The sequence below is a fragment of the Anomaloglossus baeobatrachus genome (genome assembly GCF_048569485.1).
Source record: "Anomaloglossus baeobatrachus isolate aAnoBae1 chromosome 5 unlocalized genomic scaffold, aAnoBae1.hap1 SUPER_5_unloc_20, whole genome shotgun sequence".
Taxonomy (NCBI): Eukaryota; Metazoa; Chordata; class Amphibia; order Anura; family Aromobatidae; genus Anomaloglossus; species Anomaloglossus baeobatrachus.
This window is the reverse complement of record NW_027441796.1, coordinates 808,839-831,135: the sequence shown is the minus strand read 5'-3', so window position 1 is coordinate 831,135 and position 22,297 is coordinate 808,839. Positions and strand designations below refer to the sequence as shown.

The following is a 22,297-nucleotide window of genomic DNA, read 5'->3' as shown; positions in this document are numbered from 1 at the left end:
CTAATCTGTTATCTCCCGGGGAAGGAAGGGGCAGGAATATGATGGAAACACAGATTAAGGCCCCCTTCACACGTCCAAAAAAATCATGCACGTGTTTCACAGACGTGTCAAAGGTGCGTTTTCCCCTCCGTGTGCCGTGTTTATGGCACTACGTGTGTTATACGTAATAACACACGGAGAACGGAAAGTCCCGCCTTACCTTTTTCTTCCGGAACTGTCTGTGGTGCTGAATCCAAGTGTCCGGCACAGGCCACGCCCCGCTGACGCTGCTTCCGGCCCCCAGTGAAGAAGATGCGTTGTTCAAATTCACTGGGGGTTGGATGCATGTGACAGCCGCGGCAGACACTGCAGGGCTGGTGGAGGTGGTGAGTATGTGTTTTTTTTATTTTAAAAATGACACGTGTGTTTCTCCGGCGCGTGTCACGTGGGCCCGCATCCACACTACATCCGTGTGGTACGTGTGCGGGCCACGTGACACCCGTGCTGCCGGAGAAACACTGACATGCATCCGTGTGGAGCACACGGGCTCACGTGTGCTCCACACGGAGGCACGGGCCAATGGCTGCACACGTGCGTGCACATAAACCCATTGATTTTAATAGGTTTACGTGTGCCCGTGTCTCCGGTACATGCGGGCACGGACCTAGCACGTACCGGAGACACGTGCATGTGAAGGGGGCTTAAGACAGACAGGAAACATTTAAGACAAATGGGACACATTGCAAACTCACAGAAATAAACAGTGAGAGACTAAGGAGAAAAGCAAGAGCAGAAAGGCAGCAACAAAAAGACAAAAGGGGTTAACATTACAACAGTTCACAGCAGTAATACACAACAACCACCCGTGATTCTGGATCACAACACCTCACCAGACCAGTATAGGTAACCTAAAGCTTGCATTAATGGAATATTCCAGCCAGCATACACAGAAGGGGAGCAATAGATACTTTCTCCTCCACAGCATGTGATCAAAGACATTAACAAGCAGCCCAGCAGAGAATAACTCTTGCTAGCCTGCCCAAGCCTGTGTTTCGACGCCTGCATTTCCTTGCGCTGCTCACAGATATTAGAGAAGTGAACACGCAGAGTACCAGAATCTATAATTTCCACAGATCCTGACGCCACCAAGACAGTTGGCAAAACCTGCAAAAATCTCCTTGTAACATTGATCCACAACATAAACAATTTCAAAGAGATTTTTTTCCAAAGAAGAACAGAAAATAGTTACAGACAGATGCCGGATATTTAACAGGGTTGTCTGGGACTGTAACGTTGATGGCCTAACCTTAGCCTTTGTAACCAAAGCAGGTAGCAGGGTTTTGCAGTCTGTGCAGTCATACATTAGGGCTCTAATTCATCAAGACCGGCGATGGACACTGAAAAATGACGTCAGGGACTGGAGTGAGATTTCTGGAATAGGGAACGCCGCAGTTTGTTATGAATTAGAGAAGCGGTGGCATCACACCCTTCTTCTGGCCAAGCTCTGCCCATTTCGGCAAAGCTGGTTAAAATTTGCGTGAACACACACACACACACACCAGCCTTTGGTCACATGATGTGATGTAAAAAAGGTCCTTAAGCAGTCCTATAATTGGCATATAAACATTGGGGCCGCTAGGATTATGAGGCCCTGTGAAATTGTCCAGTTTGCTCTCCCTTTCCTCTAATAACAGTCCTGCATGCCAGCCTGTGTCCTGTTCAGTTCATTTAGACTCCTGCAATTAAGAGACCTTTGGTTACATCATGTCACATGACTTTGAAATCATCAAAGTTCCTTAAACAATCAACCTTAGAATACAACTGATGGAGTCCAGAAGAGAGTGGGGTTCCTGAGAAATTGCGCAGTTTGATTCCTCCCAGCTCCTGACTGTAACTAGGGCTTATTCTTGGAATAGGGCTTATATTTCAAGCATTCTCCAAAAATCCCTTAAAATCATGTTAGGGCTTAATTTTGGTGTAGGTCTTATTTTCGGGGAAACAGGGTATTCATGAACACTGCAGGTGTTTAAGTTGCCTTCATAACAACATATAGAAGACACTGGAAGCAAACAGCAGAAGAAGCAGAAGCAAAGAAAATACAGCTGAAAAAAAATCCAGAGAAGAAAGTCTAAAAACGTAAACACAAAATTAGTGCAGAAAGTACATGAGTAGATATCTCTTACTGGATAGAGCTGGAGCAAACACATCCTGAGGAACATCGGGGTCTTCTTGGTTACAGTCCTGTGGGAGAAGAGGACGGGGACATCTCTCTGGTGTTGTCCTCTTACTGGATAGACCTGGAGGAGACACATACAGGGACTGAATTCATTCCTTACATACAGATAATTATAGGCCGTGTGTATTTAGTCCTGTCTATTACCTGGTGATGTGAGGGGCTGGGGAACCTCCATCATGACGTCCTTGTACAGATCTTTGTGTCCTTCTAAATACTCCCACTCCTCCATGGAGAAATAGACGGTGACGTCCTGACACCTTATAGGAACCTGACACATACAATGATACCGTCACCCCCGATCCCTTCATAGCGTTACTGTATAATGTCCCAGCATTCCCAGCAGTGTCACCTCTCCAGTCAGCAGCTCAATCATCTTGTAGGTGAGTTCTAGGATCTTCTGGTCATTGATGTCCTCATGTATCGGGGGGTGAGGTGGAGGCCCCGTGATTGGGCTCAGGGGTCTTCCCCATCCCTCAGACAAAGGGGCCTGACAGCGCTCACTAGAGGTCTTCTTCACTACTGTGTAATCCTGGTTATGGAGAGACACAGTAATAAATCTCACTACAGACATTTCCAGAGTCCTCACCTCTCCAGTTCTGTCCATCTGTTATTCCCATAGATAAGAATGATGTAATGTGACGTCATCAGAATCTCTCACCTCTCCAGAAAGCCGGAAGAGGATCTCTAGGGTGAGGTGTAATATCCTCTCCGCCATCTTGTCCCTGTCCATATCCATCCTTGATGGGTCAATCAGGAGAATTCTCTTATATAGAAGATCTCCACTGAGAGAATCCGATATTATAAGGACCTGAATGGGGAGAATATGACGATGTAACATCATAAAGAATCCGGTGTAATAATACAATTTTTGGAGATAACCGTTCACTAGATAGGGATGATTGCCGCACTGCAATGAGGAGTTCAGACTAACTTTGCTGCCTTATTACAGTGAATGGATCTTTTGGGGGTTTCATCTGAATCATTTTATGTGAAGAATTACATGTAGACCTGTCATGCTAATAGGTTGAAAAGAAAGTGACGTAGCCTCACTGCACCCTGAACCAGGCTTATCCAGAGGGGCATCATTAAGTGCCTACCCAATCATCATCAGAGCCTCTGAGGTTGGACTTTGCTGACAGTAGGCACCAGTTACCAATGTGTTCCACAAGGAGGCTGTGTATCATGAGAAAGATGGGGCGGAGGATCACTGCCTCTAGGGAAGAACAGGAAGGATAAACCCTATCACTTACTCTGAGCAACCCTGAGCTCCCCGATGTCCCAAGACAGGTTCTTTCACGTCGTGCGACAATCACGTGTCTTACCCTAATCACAACCGTGTCTAGTGAGCAGGGCAGGAGGAACACTAGTCCTGCTTTATGATAATGACACAAAAGGAAAACAACAAAGGAAAATAAACTGCATTCCCAAACAACAAGTGGTAAAAAAGGGGGATGGAAGAGAAATGAATAAAAAGGGAGATGATCAATAGGAAGACACCAAAGAAAATTTCCAAGCAGCAATCTCCAGGATCAAATTCAAAAAAGTTTCTCTTTCCATGGCTTTCACCTCCATGCCAGCACCATGGGAAAACAAGTTATCCCTGGCAACTACTGAGGTAAAGTGGTGAGAACTTATACCAGGAGGGAGTGCAAAAATCAGAACAGCTGAGACAACTCAGGATGGTAAGCCAAGAAAGACGGAAGGGTCCACTTAACCCTAGCAGCACTAGCACAAGGATCGTCTGCACAGCTAAGTGGAAAGCAAAGCAGATCCAACTAGTGCTGGCTTGCGCGGTGACCTTCTGACCCATGGGATAGGGGCGACCTCTCTCTGTCTGATAACCTGGTGTTGAAACCCTGATGTAAGTGTTCAGTGTAGAGAAGGGGATAAATGTGATCTAAAAGTCACAGACAGATGGAGAAGTCACATCTATGATCAGCTCTAATCCTGCTGTGGCGCCCCTGAGGCTTCAGGCGCCACAGGGTACTGCACCTTAATTAGGGTGTAGTACTTATCCTGGGTCCAAGGAGGGTCGGTACCGGTTCCACCAACACACATACACACAGTTACAATGGGTTGCCCTCCCCAATGGGGACCGTACCAGGGTCGGGTCACAGTAGGGGGTCACAACAGCGGTTGGGTTTACAGGACGCCTCCGCACCAGGGGCTCTCCAATCCACAGAAGCTGGTACCCAGGGTCAGGGAGAAGAAACCACCAAAGGGAGTCAGGAGCACACAGTGGGAAGAGCAGGTTGACCTAGGTGACAGTAGTGAACCAGCCGGTGGCAGCGGCTGGGGGCAACAGCTTGGAACACACAACACAACTCCAAAAGGAGGGAACAGCTCTAGACACGGAGCAGAGCGGATGTGCCTCGAGGCAGCTCTGTGGGCCAAGGCATTTGAACACGGTCGCTGGGGAGAAGCAGGCGGCTGCTTCCACAGGACCGGCGCTGTCGGGGTACAGAACCCTAGGGCAGATATACTTCACGTTGCCTACCAACTCTGCAAGGGTCGCAGGAATGGCTAGAAGAGTCATCGGACCTGTCCCACCGAGTCTGCAGCCAAATAGCATACAGGATCCGGGGTTTAGGTCTTGGACCAGCCCCACATCGGAACCACGCTATCAGCATACAGAATGGGACACTTTACTGACACCGGGATCCCCAAGTGATTCACGCCACGGGGATCCAATACTTAGCACAACATAGGAGGAAGGGCCCATAGACTGACAGACACCAGATCTGAACTTCCACAGAATCGTTATCGGCTGGAGTCCATCGTGGCGGAGCACGGTACTCTGGGGCAGCGCCTAAACTACCAGCGAGTAAAAGACATGGAACCGCAGCCCCTGTCTCTGCTTCTCCTTTTCCGGCGCCAACGGGGACCACCACCACCCCAGTTCGTCTTCAGTCATCCACCCTGCGGTAACCCCACTCTGCCTGTGATGAGCGACACCATCCCAGCGGCGACCTTCACCACCAGCCCCGGAGAGGATAAAACAAAACTGAGCACAAGACCTTCACAGCCGTCTACACATCATAGGGAAATTTCATGGCACCTTCTCTCCATCTACCTGATGATCCTGAGGAACATCGGGATCTTCTTGTTTACAGTCCTGTGGGAGAAGAGGACGGGGACATCTCTCTGGTGTTGTCCTCTTACTGGATAGAACTGGAAGAGACACATACAGGGGCTGAATTCATTCCTTACATACAGATAATTATAGGCCGTGTGTATTTAGTCCTGTCTATTACCTGGTGATGTGAGGGGCTGGGGAACCTCCATCATGACGTCCTTGTACAGATCTTTGTGTCCTTCTAAATACTCCCACTCCTCCATGGAGAAATAGACGGTGACGTCCTGACACCTTATAGGAACCTGACATATACAATGATACCGTCACCCCCGATCCCTTTATAGCGTTACTGTATAATGTCCCAGCATTCCCAGCAGTGTCACCTCTCCAGTCAGCAGCTCAATCATCTTGTAGGTGAGTTCTAGGATCTTCTGGTCATTGATGTCCTCATGTATCGGGGGGTGAGGTGGAGGCCCCGTGATTGGGCTCAGGGGTCTTCCCCATCCCTCAGACACAGGGGCCTGACAGCGCTCACTAGAGGTCTTCTTCACTACTGTGTAATCCTGGTTATGGAGAGACACAGTAATAAATCTCACTACAGACATTTCCAGAGTCCTCACCTCTCCAGTTCTGTCCATCTGTTATTCCCATAGATAAGAATGATGTAATGTGACGTCATCAGAATCTCTCACCTCTCCAGTAAGCCGGAAGAGGATCTCTAGGGTGAGGTGTAATATCCTCTCCGCCATCTTGTCCCTGTCCATATCCATCCTTCACGGGGCAATCAGGAGAATTCTCTTCTATAGAATAAAACCACTGAGAGGATCCGATATTGTAGAGACCTGAATGGGAAGGAGATGAGCCGATATGTAACATTAATCAGGATAATAATGAAGGGAAGATATCATTTGGGCAGTAAAAAAATATTTCAACATGAAATGAAGTTGCCCCTAAAATGGTATCAATGAAAACGTCGGCTCATCAAGCAAAATATAAGTCGTTACTCAACTCCGATGTCGGAAAATGGAGACACAAGCCGATTTTTTTATGTTTTGTTTTGTTTGTTTTTTTTTATTTACTACTAGAGATGAGTGAACCTGGAGTTCGGTTTTCGGTACAAACTCAGACTTTCCAAAATAAAGTTCAGTTTTGGGTTCGGGAGCTTTACGTATGGAAACCGCTCTCGTGTGATCAGATCTATTGTGCTCCAAGAAATAAAACGGAAAAAACCCGCCCTCCCCCGGAAGTGATCTGTTTATGGCTGCATGTGGGCGGAGACCCCAACTGCCAATCAGTGACTTCAAATAAAGTTCAGGTCAAGTCCAAGTCCAGAACTGATCTTTGCAAATGTTCAGCTGGACCAGCAGAAGCCGAACGTCCACGAGTCCGCTCATCTCTAGTCACCACTTAGATAATAAGAAATGTGGGAGTCTGATATTGCCGTAATCACACTGACCTGGAGGATCACGCTGACCGCTCACTTCCAGCACATCGTGAATGGAGTAAAAACAATGATGGAATTATTTTTTTTCACCATTACACCGCACTTGGAATTTTTACTTAATTTCCAGTAGATTTTATGGTAAAATTAAAACCTATGCGTCATTTAAAAAAAAAACAAAACCAAAACAAACCAACTATCCTTTATACGGCAATGTGGGTGGAAAAATAAAAGAGCCGCACAGCTACACACAATCATGTAGCAAAGGAGAGGAAATCCATCCATCTCTACATAAGGCAGAGACGGTTTATTACTGCCTCTGCCTTCTCTGTCACTGTATACACAGCTTTGGTGTAATGCAGCTGGAACAGCGAGGGACCCGACAGTGACACAGATCTCTGTGTGAGAGCCCATCCACCATCGGTACTTGCCAACTGTAATTGTTTGGGGTCTGGTGAGTGCAATTATTTTTTGGGGGGGATATTTGCTTTCTTTCATAAAACTCCTGCTGTATTCTTTAACTTTTTTTAGATGGTTGGACAATTCATTATGGAACCACAACCAAGGTGTATTTTTGAATTAGGGCTTATGTTTTAAGTATACTCAAAAAAGCCCTCAAAAATCCTACTAGTGCTTATTTTCCGGGTACGTCTTATTTTCGAGGAAACAGGGTAGAAAGTGCTGACGGTGCCTCCTCCCCCATATACAGAGGATATGGTCACCGCTGAGACATTATATCAGCCCCAGTCACAAGGGAAGTAAGAAGAAAATCTAAATAAATACTGAATTGATCCCCCTCCCGCCCCCTGCCAAGTGTGTGACATATAGGAAAATACCACTGTCAATGCAAATCTCTGCTATTGGACACGACCAGGTAAAAAAACCGGCCATATATACAAAATAAGAAGTGTTACTAAATAGCTAAGAAATATGTAAATGTGATCATAGACATACAGTGCCTACAAGTAGTATTCAACCCCCTGCAGATTTAGCAGGTTTACACATTCGGAATTAACTTGGCATTGTGACATTTGGACTGTAGATCAGCCTGGAAGTGTGAAATGCACTGCAGCAAAAAAGAATGTTATTTCTTTTCTTTTTTTTTTTTTTTTAAATTGAGAAAAGTTTATTCAGAGGGTCATTTATTATTCAACCCCTCAAACCACCAGAATTCTGTTTGGTTCCCCTAAAGTATTAAGAAGTATTTCAGGCACAAAGAACAATGAGCTTCACATGTTTGGATTAATTATCTCTTTTTCCAGCCTTTTCTGACTAATTAAGACCCTCCCCAAACTTGTGAACAGCACTCATACATGGTCAACATGGGAAAGACAAAGGAGCATTCCAAAACCATCAGAGACAAGATCGTGGAGGGTCACAAGGCTGGCAACGGGTACAAAACCCTTTCCAAGGAGTTGGGCCTACACTGTTGGCAGCATCATCCGGAAGTGGAAGGCTTATGGAACTACTGTTAGCCTTCCACGGCCTGGACAGCCTTTGAAAGTTTCCTCCCGTGCCGAGGCCAGGCTTGTCCGAAGAGTCAAGGCTAACCCAAGGACAACAAGGAAGGAGCTCAGGGAAGATCTCATGGCAGTGAGGACATTGGTTTCAGTCAATACCATAAGTAACGTACTCCACCGCAATGGTCTCCGTTCCAGACGAGCCCGTAAGGTATCTTTACTTTCAAAGCGTCATGTCAAGGCTCGTCTACAGTTTGCTCATGATCACTTGGAGGACTCTGAGACAGACTGGTTCAAGGTTCTCTGGTCTGATGAGACCAAGATCGAGATCTTTGGTGCCAACCACACACGTGACGTTTGGAGACTGGATGGCACTGCATACGACCCCAAGAATACCATCCCTACAGTCAAGCATGGTGGTGGCAGCATCATGCTGTGGGGCTGTTTCTCAGCCAAGGGGCCTGGCCATCTGGTCCGCATCCATGGGAAGATGGATAGCACGGCCTACCTGGAGATTTTGGCCAAGAACCTCCGCTCCTCCATCAAGGATCTTAAGATGGGTCGTCTGTGACGGGGTGTACAGCAGAGCAAAAAGAGACAACAGGCCGAGGATGATCCAACAGGTTTACTAACAGGAATACAGGAACAGCACACGACAAGTCCAAATAAAACAGATTCGGGGGCACCTCCCGATAATCCAAAGTGCCAGATCACGACGTAATAGTCCTTTTCAGAGTCCCAGAAATCCCACACAATCCACTGGACGGCGAGATCTGTCCGCAGAATCAGATCTCGCTCCCTTCCTCTTCAAAACTCAGCTCCCAACTAACTGCTCTAACATGTTCTTCTCTCCTGGGATCAGCCCCTTAGGTGGGCACACCTCCCCCTGGCCATTTGATGCATGAATGGACTTTAGACTGCTGGCTCTGTTCTGTTTACCAAGTTGTAGATTGGAGAAGTCCCATGCTGAGAAGAACAATATATATATGCAACCCCCACCAAATCAATGACAATAGCTACTGCTGAAGCCTGATTGCAATATAATACAGGCTGGGGGGGGGGTATCGGTCACTTAAATCCCAAGACATAGTATTACAGCAAATACAGTGAGAAGGCAAAACACATCATGACAATTCCTTCCCCTCCCAACTTGTGTACGTACTAGGGACCTCTACAGGTCGCTGGTAAAGTACACGCAGGCATGGCTGACAGGACTCAAGGCTCCTCTTGCCTGGACAGTCCATCTGCATTTTGGTGTTGGCTGCCCCTTCTATATTGTATGGTAAAGTTATAGGGCTGCAGAGCCAGGCTCCATCGCAGTAATCGTCCATTGTCCCCAGAGACTCTGTTCAGCCAGGTGAGGGGATTGTGATCAGTAACCACAGTGAATTCTCGTCCATACAGATACGGCCGTAGTTTCTTAAGGGCCCACACTACAGCCAGACATTCTTTTTCAACAGTTGCATAGGCCACTTCTCGGTCCAGCAGTTTCCTGCTGAAGTAGGCAATGGGGTGTTCGTCCCCAGCTGCATTTACCTGGCTGAGGACAGCTCCCAGTCCATAAGCAGAGGCGTCCGTTTGCACAATAAATCTCCGCTTGTAGTCTGGAGCAGCCAGGACAGGATCGCAGACCAGAGCGTCCTTCAGCCGGTTAAAATCCTCATCACAGGCTGGAGTCCAGATCACCAGCCGGGGCATTGTTTTCTTGGTCAGGTCGGTAAGAGGCTTGGCCACAGTATTGAAATGAGAAACAAATTTTCGGTAATAACTGGCAGTGCCCAGAAAATCCATAACTTGTTTCTTAGTTTGGGGTACAGGCCAGTCTCTAATAGCCTGGATTTTGGCAGGCTCAGGACGGAGCTTCCTTCCTCCCACTCTATGCCCTAGATATTGGACTTCACCCATCCCCAATTGGCATTTATCAGGTCGAATAGTTAGGCCGGCTGCCAGAATCAGGTCCAAAATAATGGCTACTTGATTCAGATGTTCCTCCCATGTGTGGCTGAAGACGGCGATATCATCCAAGTAGGCACAAGCAAAGTCACCACATCCCCGGAGGATCTGGTCCACCATTCCCTGGAAGGTGGCCGGGGCATTTTTCATTCCAAAAGGCATGCTTAGAAATTCATACAGACCAAAGGGGGTTATAAAAGCAGACCGTTCTCTCCCTTCATCCATTAGAGGGATCTGCCAGTATCCCTTACTGAGATCCAAGGTAGTGACATACCGGGACCCAGCCAGTCGGTCTAGAAGTTCGTCAATACGAGGCATTGGGTAAGGATCGCTGACGGTATGGTCGTTTAGTCGCCGATAGTCCACACAAAATCGAGTACTCCCATCCTTCTTGGGTACTAACACCACAGGGGAGGCCCAAGGGCTATGGGAGGCCTGGATTACCCCAAGCTGTAACATCTCCTCCAGTTCGTGCTGCATGGTGTTTCGAACTGATTCAGGTACCCGGTAAGGAGCCAGCTGTATGGGACGGATGCCCTGAGTGTCCACATGATGTTGGGTGACGGTGGTTCGACCTGGTTGGGATGAGAAAGCAGCCCGTCTCTGTTGAAGCACTTCCAGCATCTGGATTTTCTGTAAGGAGTCCAGGTGATCTCCCAGGGGAACCTGTTCCACAGTGGATGGGGCTCTCGCTGCTTCCACGAGATCAGGTAGAGAGTCCTCATCCTCTTGACCATCTTCTGAAGCCAACCGACAGCTTGCTATCATTGGAATGTTCCGGTCATGGTACTCCTTAATCATATTCACATGGACAGTCTTTTGCCTTAGCCCCTGATCATCTAAAGCAAGAAGGTAATTGGTATCATTCAGTTTTCTGAGAACCCGGAAGGGACCCTCCCATGTGGTCTGCAGTTTATTCTGCCGATGGGGAACAATCATTAAGACTTGTTGTCCTTCTACAAACTCCCGATAGCGTGCTTTACGGTCATACCATGTCTTCTGTCTGGTTTGAGCCATACGCAAATGACTCTGGGCAAAACTAGCAAGTTGGGCCAGGGTTTCTCGCAGCTTTAGGACATAAGGGACAACAGGGGTTCCTGTATCTTCAACTTGCCCCTCCCAGTATTCCTTGAGCAGGGTTAAGGGTCCTCGGACCTTTCTTCCATAGAGTAGTTCAAAGAGGGAGAACCCAGTGGACTCCTGGGGAACTTCCCGATAGGCAAACAAGAGATGGGGTAGGTACTTCTCCCAGTCTGAATCTCGGTCCGTGAAGGCCCTCAGCATATTCTTCAGAGTGCCGTTGAATCGTTCACAAAGTCCATTTGTTTGGGGATGATACGGGGTCGTTCGGATCGCTCATACTCCACAGGTGCGCCACAGACACTGGACCAACTCTGACATAAACTGGGAGCCTTGGTCCGACAAGATCTCACTGGGGAATCCTACTCTGGTAAAAATAATAACCAAGGCCTCGGCCACCTTGGCTGCAGAGATACTTGACAAGGCCACGGCTTCTGGATATCGGGTGGCATAGTCCACAACAGTGAGAATGTACTGCTTTCCAGATTTACTTGGTTTAGCCAGAGGTCCAATGATATCAACAGCTACTCTTTGAAAGGGTTCTTCTATTATAGGGAGCGGTTGCAGGGGTGCCTTTGGGTGATCTCCGGGTTGCCCTCTATGCTGACATATGTCACAAGTTCGGCAGAAATGCGCCACTGCTTGGGAAATCCCCGGCCAATAAAAAGTTTGAGTCAATCGTCTCTCGGTGCGGGTTTTGCCTTGATGGCCAGCCGTAGGAATGTCATGAGCCAGGTGTAATAGGGGAATTCTGTACTTCTGAGGAACAATCAGCTGTTTGCTATAAGTCCAGGGCTTATCTAGGGAGTCGACATTGGCAACCCGATACAGAAGTCCATTTTCTCTGATAATTCTTTCTCCGTTCTCCCCTAGCTGCCCTATTTCAGCTCGGGCTCTAAAACTAGCAAGGGTGGGGTCAGTCTCTACTTCTTGTCTAAACTGAACTTTATCCCAAGTAACATTCATATTATCTCCACAAGAAGAATCACTCACCGGCTGTAATGGCAGTTCCGGTGGCCTCATTTCCATGGATGGGTTGTACACGTCCACATGGGCTGCTCTCTTGGCTTGACTTCTGGTTACCGCACCGACAAAGTGGCAATGAAGATTCCCCACATCATTTCCTAGAAGAACGTCTGCAGGGAGGCCGCTCATCACACCGACCACACATTGTTTTGCCCCAAAGCCATAATCCAGGGTCACACTCGCTCTTGGAATATATCTCTGGGTACCTCCTGCCAGTTCAATGGCAATTCCTGGTCCCTTTTGAATTGCTTGTGGTTGAATTACTCGGGGATCGGCTATGGTGAGGAAAGCCCAAGTGTCACGGAAGCCAACAACTTTTTGGCCATCCAGCACGACCTCCTGTAGATGTTTGTGCTGAAGATCAGAAGAACAGGTGGCTGGAGCTCGCACCCCATAGACTCCGGGTAGGGGAGCCAGGATATCTGAGTCACTTGGCAAGTCATCAGGCACAGAATCCAGCTCTTCTCCTGGTGAAGGTGTCTGTAGATAATGAACAGGCAAAGGCGGTCTGTAGCTGTTCTGTCTCCGAACACCTGGACATTGGAATTGCATGTGCCCAGGCTGCCCACACCCATAACATCTGCGCTCTGTGATTCTTCCTCCACGTCGTATTCCCAAAGGTGGAGCATGAGTAATGCGAGGCACAGTCACACGAAGGTCCCCATGAGTTGACGGTCTAGGGTGATGGTGAACATTGGGGCCAGAAGGACCAGGGGCCACCAGCGTTGGGGGTTTGGTGGTTTTCTTCTCACTGGGTAGTAGTTTTTTCCACTGAGGCTTGATGGTGAGAGCCTCATCAGCTAGAGCTGCAGCTTCCTCCACAGTGGCTGGTCTCCTTTCACGCACCCATTCCCGGATCTCAGCGGGGCACTTGAAGTAAAACTGCTCTTTTAGGAGGACCTGGAGGACGGTCTCCAAGGTTAAGGCCTCCTCTGCCTCCAGCCAACGATGCCACAGAGGTTTGAGTTTGTGGGCATACATCTTGAAGGACACTTCCTCATCACATGCTAAAGTACGGAACTGAGTCCTGTAAGTGTCTGGCGTTACAGCATAATGTTCTAGAATAGTCTGTTTAATATCCGCATACTCACAGTTCCACCGAGGGTCCATAGCTCTATAGGCTGCAGCAGCTCCACCCTCTAAGAGCCCAACCAGATGCCGGACGCGCTCCCTTTCTGGGACTTCCATTAATCGACACTGATGCTCAAAGTCCTGGAAGAAGCCCTCAATGTCACCAGCAGCCTCATTAAACTGCTTGAAGTCTTTGCGGGACACCCTGGGAAGTTCCCTCATGATGGGTGCTGGGGTTACAGTCTGTCTGGAACCTCTCGCGGCTTCCACAGCGAGCTGCTTATCCAGCAATGCCATCTCCTCCATCCTGCGCTCCTTCTATTTAGCTCCACGCATGACCTCCATCTTATATTCTATGGTGGTCTCCTCTCCCAGCAAGGCCACCTCCTCCTCGTACCACACAACCCATTGACTTTTTTGGGTATTTACCTCCGGCTCCCGTCTTTGCTCCCCTTGCTGTGGAAATTGTTCCTCGGTGCCATCTTGCAGGCAAGCGTTTTCCAATGCCTCAATTAGTTGCTCCTTAGAGGGTCCTTTGTAGCCGACACCTAATTCACGGGCCTTTGTTTGTAGGCTCACCACAGTCCAGTTCCTGTATCCTGAGGTTCTGATTTCAGACGTTGATTGGCCGTTGTCCTCCATTTCTTCTCCTCTGATCCCACCAGTTTGTGACGGGGTGTACAGCAGAGCAAGGAGAGACAACAGGCCGAGGATGATCCAACAGGTTTACTAACAGGAATACAGGAACAGCACATGACAAGTCCAAATAAAACAGATTCGGGGGCACCTCCCGATAATCCAAAGTGCCAGATCACGACGTAATAGTCCTTTTCAGAGTCCCAGAAATCCCACACAATCCACTGGACGGCGAGATCTGTCCGCAGAATCAGATCTCGCTCCCTTCCTCTTCAAAACTCAGCTCCCAACTAACTGCTCTAACATGTTCTTCTCTCCTGGGATCAGCCCCTTAGGTGGGCACACCTCCCCCTGGCCATTTGATGCATGAATGGACTTTAGACTGCTGGCTCTGTTCTGTTTACCAAGTTGTAGATTGGAGAAGTCCCATGCTGAGAAGAACAATATATATATGCAACCCCCACCAAATCAATGACAATAGCTACTGCTGAAGCCTGATTGCAATATGATACAGGCTGGGGGGGTATGGTCACTTACATCCCAAGACATAGTATTACAGCAAATACAGTGAGAAGGCAAAACACATCATGACAGTCATTTCATCTTCCAACAAGACAACGACCCAAAGCACACAGCCAAGAAAACCAAGGCCTGGTTCAAGAGGGAAAAAATCAAGGTGTTGCAGTGGCCTAGTCAGTCTCCTGACCTTAACCCAATTGAAAACTTGTGGAAGGAGCTCAAGATTAAAGTCCACATGAGACACCCAAAGAACCTAGATAACCTGGGAGAAGATCTGCATGCTGCATGGAGGAGTGGGCCAAGATAACTCCAGAGACCTGTGCCGGCCTGATCAGGTCTTATAAAAGACGATTATTAGCTGTAATTGCAAACAAGGGTTATTCCACAAAATATTAAACCTAGGGGGTTGAATAATAATTGACCCACACTTTTATGTTGAAAATTTATTAAAATTTAACTGAGCAACATAACTTGTTGGTTTGTAAGATTTATGCATCTGTTAATAAATCCTGCTCTTGTTTGAAGTTTGCAGGCTCTAACTTATTTGCATCTTATCAAACCTGCTAAATCTGCAGGGGGTTGAATACTACTTGTAGGCACTGTATAATGAGACGGCGCCCAGCTTTCAGTCATAAGAGTGGCACCGATGCGGTTTTAGTCACTGCTCGGTATACCGCGCTCTCGACACTGACTGACAGCAAGTTCCAATGCTCAGCGGCTGTCAGTCAGTGGGGGGGTATAAATGTGCTAAAAACAGACGTTTCCCTTATTTTCAAACTGGTATCACTCGACATCAGACACAATGCTGAAGTTGGTTTCTTATTCAAGGCTGAAGTTGGTTTCTTATTCGAGGCTGAAGTTGTTTTTTTTTTTTTGTTTCTTTTTACAGGTTTAAGAACAAACATTAAAAAAATCACAATAATAAAATACAATACAGTGCGGAGCCCTGATGTGAATACACTTAAAAGCAGCAAAAAAAGTATCAAACTGGTATAAAATGGGCATCAAAGTGATATCAAAGCTCTTTATTCACAAGGGTAACAGGAAAAAATGCATCATACAATTTATTGTGCAGTTTTTCCTGAGTACACAGATACCTCATATGTGCTGGAAATCAAATGTCTGGGCGCACGGCAGGGCTTGGAAGGGAAGGAGCGCCATTTGACTGTAAAATTGGATTCATTAGCGAATGCCATGTCGCTTTTGGAGCTCCTGAGCTGCCTAAACAGTGGAGCTCCATCAAAAGTGATCACATTTTGGAAACTAGACACCTCAAGGATTTTATCCAGTGATATACTGCGCATTTTGAACCCACAGGTACTTTATAGAATTTAATAAACTTAGGTCGTCATATTGAAAATTTTCTTCTTTTTTTCACAAAACTGTTGCTTTAGAACCAAATTTCTCACTTGTTCAAGCGACGCCACAGTTTGTTATCCAATTTCTTATGAGCGCAGGGATACCCCACATGTGGTTAAAAACCTCTGTTTGGACAAAAGGGAAAGCTCATAACAGAAGGAGCACCATGTGAATTTTGGAAAAATTGAAAAAAATTGCGGGCACCACGTCGCATTTTCAGGACCCCTAAGGTACCTATACAGCAGAAACCCCCACAAGTGACCCCATTTTCAAAACTAGACCCTCAAGGATTTCATTCGGGGGTATAGTGAGCATTTTAAACCCACAGGTACTTCACAAAAATGTTGCTGTAGTGCCAAATTTCTCACTTTTAGACTATGTGCCCACGACCCAGTGACACTGTGTCTAGACGCAATGTCAGCTTTCGTGCAGAGATGTGAGTATTGTCCACTGGAGAACGCAGTGTCCCGGGCCCACGATCCAGGTTCAGGCTGCTGAGGACTTTAGCTCTATTTTCCCTTTGGACGAAACTTTCGTCTCCACAGCATAAATTGACATCCTGAGGCTCAGGAAGCCGCGCTGCAGGTCAGTTTATGCTAAGGAAAAAAACAAGCACGGTGGGCAGGAGATTTCCAAAAATCCTTCCATTGCGCTTGTGCTGCACAGCGCAGCATTTTGGATGCAGCGAAAAGACTCTGATCGTGGACACATAGTCTAAAAATCTAGGATGGATGGATAGACAAACACATATCTAATGTCCCACCCCCCAGCATAATCTAAGCTGGCACCCTTTAGTGACTTTCATGTGGCAGTGAAGTGTGTTTACCTTATATTTAGCCAAAAAATAAATAATTAAAAAAACCTATGTGGGTTCCCCCCATTTTTGATAGCCAGCTAGGGTAAAGCAGATGGCTGAAGCCTGCAGATCACAGTTGGCAGCTTCACCTTGGCTGGTAATCCAAAACAGAGGGCACCACATGCTGTTTTTTTAAATTATTGATAAATAATTGAAAAAAAAAAAACCCATTGGTTCCCATCAAATTGGATCACCAGCCAAGGTGAAGCTGACAGCTGGCATGAGGTATTCTCAGGGTGGGAAGGTCCATGGTTATTTGACCCTTCCCAGCCTAAAAATAGAAGGCTACAGCCGTCCCAGCAGCGGCGCATCCATTAGATGTACCAATCCTGGCACTTCACTCTGGCTCATCCTGTTGCCCTGGTGCGGTGGCAAACGGGGTAATAAATGGGGTTGATACCACCTGTGTAATGTCACCTGGCATCAAGCCCTGGGGTTAGAACCGCTCTGCGCATGCGGCCGATATATTTTTCTGAGGATGAGTAGGGATCGCGAGGACGGAGCAGCAGCTGGTATCAGGAAACCGGGGGAGGACTGGGGAGTGACATGGGGTGACTTAGCTGGACCTGGGGAGGACGTTTCTGTCACATCTGACATGTCACATGTGACAGAAATCAGAGGAGGAGGATGAATGCAGCGTGCGGCCAATATCTTAGATGATCAGTATGGGGAGGGGGAATGGGGGGCACTTTGGCCAGACGGGGGACCGGGGGAGGGGATTTATCTCTCATCTGACATGTCTGATCAAGCAGTGCTGGCTCCTCCCCTTTCTAATATGAAAATGTGCCTGGTCAAGAACCGGAGTAAACTGGTCTGGAACTGGCCATAAAGGGGTTAATGATAATGATGACCCCAAAATAACAGAGACCCTGCACCTACCTCCACCTGCAGAGCCGCACACTAGATATATAATACCCTGCACCTACCTCCACCTGCAGAGCCGCACACTAGATATATAATACCCTGCACCTACCTCCACCTGCAGAGCCGCACACTAGATATATAATACCCTGCACCTACCTCCACCTGCAGAGCCGCACACTAGATATATAATACCCTGCACCTACCTCCACCTGCAGAGCCGCACACTAGATATATAATACCCTGCACCTACCTCCACCTGCAGAGCCGCACACTAGATATATAATACCCTGCACCTACCTCCACCTGCAGAGCCGCACACTAGATATATAATACCCTGCACCTACCTCCACCTGCAGAGCCGCACACAGATATATAATACCCTGCACCTACCTCCACCTGCAGAGCCGCACACTAGATATATAATACTCTGCACCTACCTCCACCTGCAGAGCCGCACACTAGATATATAATACCCTGCACCTACCTCCTCCTGCAGAGCCGCACACTAGATATATAATACCCTGCACCTACCTCCACCTGCAGAGCCGCACACTAGATATATAATACCCTGCACCTACCTCCACCTGCAGAGCCGCACACTAGATATATGGCTGCTCTGTGCTTACAGGACCTATGATGATGTCACATGGAGGGGAGGAGTCGGGGTCACATGATCAGCTCCTCAGTGTATGCAGGACTCTGCTGTGCTGGTTGTCATGGTGCTGGATGAGGGGAAGTTTATGTGTGGGGTCAGGAGGGGTTTACAGTGTGGATGTAGCAGAGCCGAGTGTGTACGAGGTGTACGGAGCAGAGCCGTGTGTGTACGAGGTGTACGGAGCGGAGCCGTGTGTGTACGAGGTGTACGGAGCGGAGCCGTGTGTGTACGAGGTGTACGGAGCGGAGCCGTGTGTGTACGAGGCGTACGGAGCAGAGCCGTGTGTGTACGAGGCGTACAGAGAGGAGCCGTGTGTGTACGAGGTGTAAGGAGCGGAGCCGCGTGTGTACGAGGTGTACGGAGCAGAGCCGCGCGTGTACGAGGTGTACGGAGCGGAGCCGCGCGTGTACGAGGTGTACGGAGCGGAGCCGCGCGTGTACGAGGTGTACGGAGCGGAGCCGCGCGTGTACGAGGTGTACGGAGCGGAGCCGCGCGTGTACGAGGTGTACGGAGCGGAGCCGCGCGTGTACGAGGTGTACGGAGCGGAGCCGCGCGTGTACGAGGTGTACGGAGCGGAGCCGCGCGTGTACGAGGTGTACGGAGCGGAGCCGCCCGTATACGAGGTGTACGGAGCGGAGCCGCGCGTGTACGAGGTGTACGGAGCGGAGCCGCGCGTGTACGAGGTGTACGGAGCGGAGCCGCGCGTGTACGAGGTGTACGGAGCGGAGCCGCGCGTGTATGAGGTGTACGGAGCGGAGCCGCGCGTGTACGAGGTGTATGGAGCAGAGCTGCGTGTGTACGAGGTGTACGCAGCAGAGCCATGTGTGTACGAGGTGCACAGAGCGGAGCCGCGTGTGTACGATGTATACGGAGCGGAGTCGCGTGTGTAGGAGGTGTACGGAGCAGATCTGTGTGTGTACAAGGTGTACGGAGCGGAGCCGCGCGCGTACGAGGTGTACGGAGCGGAGCCGCGTGTGTACGAGGTGTACGGAGCGGAGCCGCGTGTGTACGAGGTGTACGGAGCGGAGCCGTGTGTGTACGAGGTGTACGGAGCGGAGCCGTGTATGTACGAGGTGTACAGAGCGGACCCGTGTGTGTACGAGGTGTACGGAGCGGAGCCGTGTGTGTATGAGGTGGATGTAGCAAAGCCGCGTGTGTACGAGGTGTACGGAGCAGAGCCGTCTGTGTACGGAGCGGAGCCGCGTGTGTACGAGGTGTACGGAGCGGAGCTGCGTGTGTACGAGGTATACGGAGCGGAGCCGCTCGTGTACCAGGTGTACGGAGCGGATCTGCGTGTGTATGAGGTATACGGAGCGGAGCCGTGTGTGTACGAGGTGTACGGAGCGGAGTCGCGTGTGTACGAGGTATATGGAACAGAGCCGCATGTGTACGAGGTGTACGGAGCGGAGCCGCGTGTGTACAAGGTGTATGGAGCGGAGCCGCGCGTGTACGAGATGTATGGAGCGGAGCCGCGCGTGTACGAGGTGTATGGAGCGGAGCCGCGCGTGTACGAGGTGTATGGAGCGGAGCCGCGCATGTACGAGGTGTATGGAGCGGAGCCGCGCGTGTACGAGGTGTATGGAGCGGAGCCGCGCGTGTACGAGGTGTATGGAGCGGAGCTGCGCGTGTACGAGGTGTATGGAGCGGAGCTGCGCGTGTACGAGGTGTATGGAGCGGAGCCGCCCGTGTACGAGGTGTATGGAGCGGAGCCGCGCGTGTACGAGGTGTAAGGAGCGGAGCCGCGCGTGTACGAGGTGTAAGGAGCGGAGCCGCGTGTGTATGAGGTGTACGGACCAGAGTCGTGTGTGTGCGAGGTGTACGGAGCGGAGACGTGTGTGTACGAGGTGGATGTAGCAGAGCCGTGTGTATACGAGGTGTACAGAGCGGAGCCGCGTGTGTACGAGGTGTACAGAGCAGAGCCGCGTGTGTACGAGGTGTACGGAGCGGATCCGTGTGTGTACGAGGTGTATGGAGCGGAGCCGCGCGTGTACGAGGTGTAAGGAGCGGAGCCGCGCGTGTACGAGGTGTAAGGAGCGGAGCCGCGTGTGTCCGAGGTGTAAGGAGCGGAGCCGTGTGTGTGCGAGGTGGATGTAGCAAAGCCGCGTGTGTACGAGGTGTACGGAGCAGAGCCGTCTGTGTACGGAGCGGAGCCGCGTGTGTACGAGGTGTACGGAGCGGAGCTGCGTGTGTACGAGGTATACGGAGCGGAGCCGCTCGTGTACCAGGTGTACGGAGCGGATCTGCGTGTGTATGAGGTATACGGAGCGGAGCCGTGTGTGTACGAGGTGTACGGAGCGGAGTCGCGTGTGTACGAGGTATATGGAACAGAGCCGCATGTGTACGAGGTGTACGGAGCGGAGCCGCGTGTGTACAAGGTGTATGGAGCGGAGCCGCGCGTGTACGAGATGTATGGAGCGGAGCCGCGCGTGTACGAGGTGTATGGAGCGGAGCCGCGCGTGTACGAGGTGTATGGAGCGGAGCCGCGCATGTACGAGGTGTATGGAGCGGAGCCGCGCGTGTACGAGGTTTATGGAGCGGAGCCGCGCGTGTACGAGGTGTATGGAGCGGAGCCGCGCGTGTACGAGGTGTATGGAGCGGAGCCGCCCGTGTACGAGGTGTATGGAGCGGAGCCGCGCGTGTACGAGGTGTAAGGAGCGGAGCCGCGCGTGTACGAGGTGTACGGAGCGGAGCCGCGTGTGTATGAGGTGTACGGACCAGAGTCGTGTGTGTGCGAGGTGTACGGAGCGGAGACGTGTGTGTACGAGGTGGATGTAGCAGAGCCGTGTGTATACGAGGTGTACAGAGCGGAGCCGCGTGTGTACGAGGTGTACAGAGCAGAGCCGCGTGTGTACGAGGTGTACGGAGCGGATCTGTGTGTGTACGAGGTGTATGGAGCGGAGCCGTGTGTGTACGAGGTGTAAGGAGCGGAGCCGCGCGTGTACGAGGTGTAAGGAGCGGAGCCGCGTGTGTATGAGGTGTAAGGAGCAGAGCCACGTGTGTCCGAGGTGTAAGGAGCGGAGCCGTGTGTGTGCGAGGTGTACGGAGCGGAGCCGCGTGTGTACGAGGTGTAAGGAGCGGAGCCGTGTGTGTACGAGGTGTAAGGAGCGGAGCCGCGTGTGTACGAGGTGTACGGAGCGGAGCCGCGTGTGTACGAGGTGTTCCAATTTTCAATTGTATTTCTAAAGCCCACTTTACACGTTGCAATTAGTTGTACAATCACATTTGCGATGTGACACGCCCAGGTTGCATACGGGATCTTATGAGATCACACGTAGGTCGTTCATTTGCTGTCACACGTGCGTTAGTAGTCTATGTTAAATTGGTCAATTTTGTGTGCGATCCTTTAGATCATGTGTTCTGTGACGTATGCATTGGGCACCCTTTTTTTATTATTTATTGACTTGACAAGCGTGTGTAATGTGTAGGGATGTGTTTTTACTATGTCATCTGCCATTCAGCTCTGCTACATGGCCGCTAACAGCAGACACAGACAGCCATGTAGCAGAGCTGAATGGCAGATGTCAGCAGACACAGACAGAGCCGCACTGTCAGAATGAACTTGGGTGAACTTCACCCGACTTCATTGTCATGCTGCGGCTCTGTCTGTGTCGCGCCCTGATTAGCGGTCACCTGTGAAGGACTCACCGGTGACCGCTAATCTCCTAAGTGACTGAAGTTAGCAGCCCTCTCTCATATACTCACCAATCCCCGATCCCCGGCGCTGCACGGCATTCACACTGCTCCGGCGGCTTTTACTGTTTTGAAAAAGCCGGCCGCCCATTAAACAATCTCGTATTCCCTGCTTTCCCCGCCCACCGGCGCCTATGATTGGTTACAGTGAGACACGCCCCCACTCTGAGTGACAGGTGTCACACTGCACCCAATCACAGCAGCCGGTGGGCGTGTCTATACTGTGTAGTGAAATAAATAATTAAATAATGAAAAAAAACGGCGTGCGGTTCCCCCCAATTTTAAAACCAGCCAGATAAAGCCATACGGCTGAAGGCTGGTATTCTCAGGATGGGGAGCTCCATGTTATGGGGAGCCCCCCAGCCTAACAATATCAGCCAACAGCCGCCCAGAATT

The 22,297-nt window shown here is 49.8% G+C and overlaps 1 protein-coding gene across 1 annotated transcript in view; it reads right to left on the bottom strand.

Moving 5' to 3' along the window:
• The window catches only part of LOC142258976 (uncharacterized), a 45,233-nt gene extending 42,709 nt beyond the window's left edge, over positions 1-2,524 (bottom strand). The window contains 2 exon segments of the mRNA XM_075331519.1: positions 2,163-2,276; positions 2,360-2,524. Coding sequence (XP_075187634.1) covers positions 2,163-2,276; positions 2,360-2,492 — 247 coding nt within the window. The 5' untranslated portion in view covers positions 2,493-2,524.
• Positions 2,525-22,297: the final 19,773 nt, after the last annotated feature.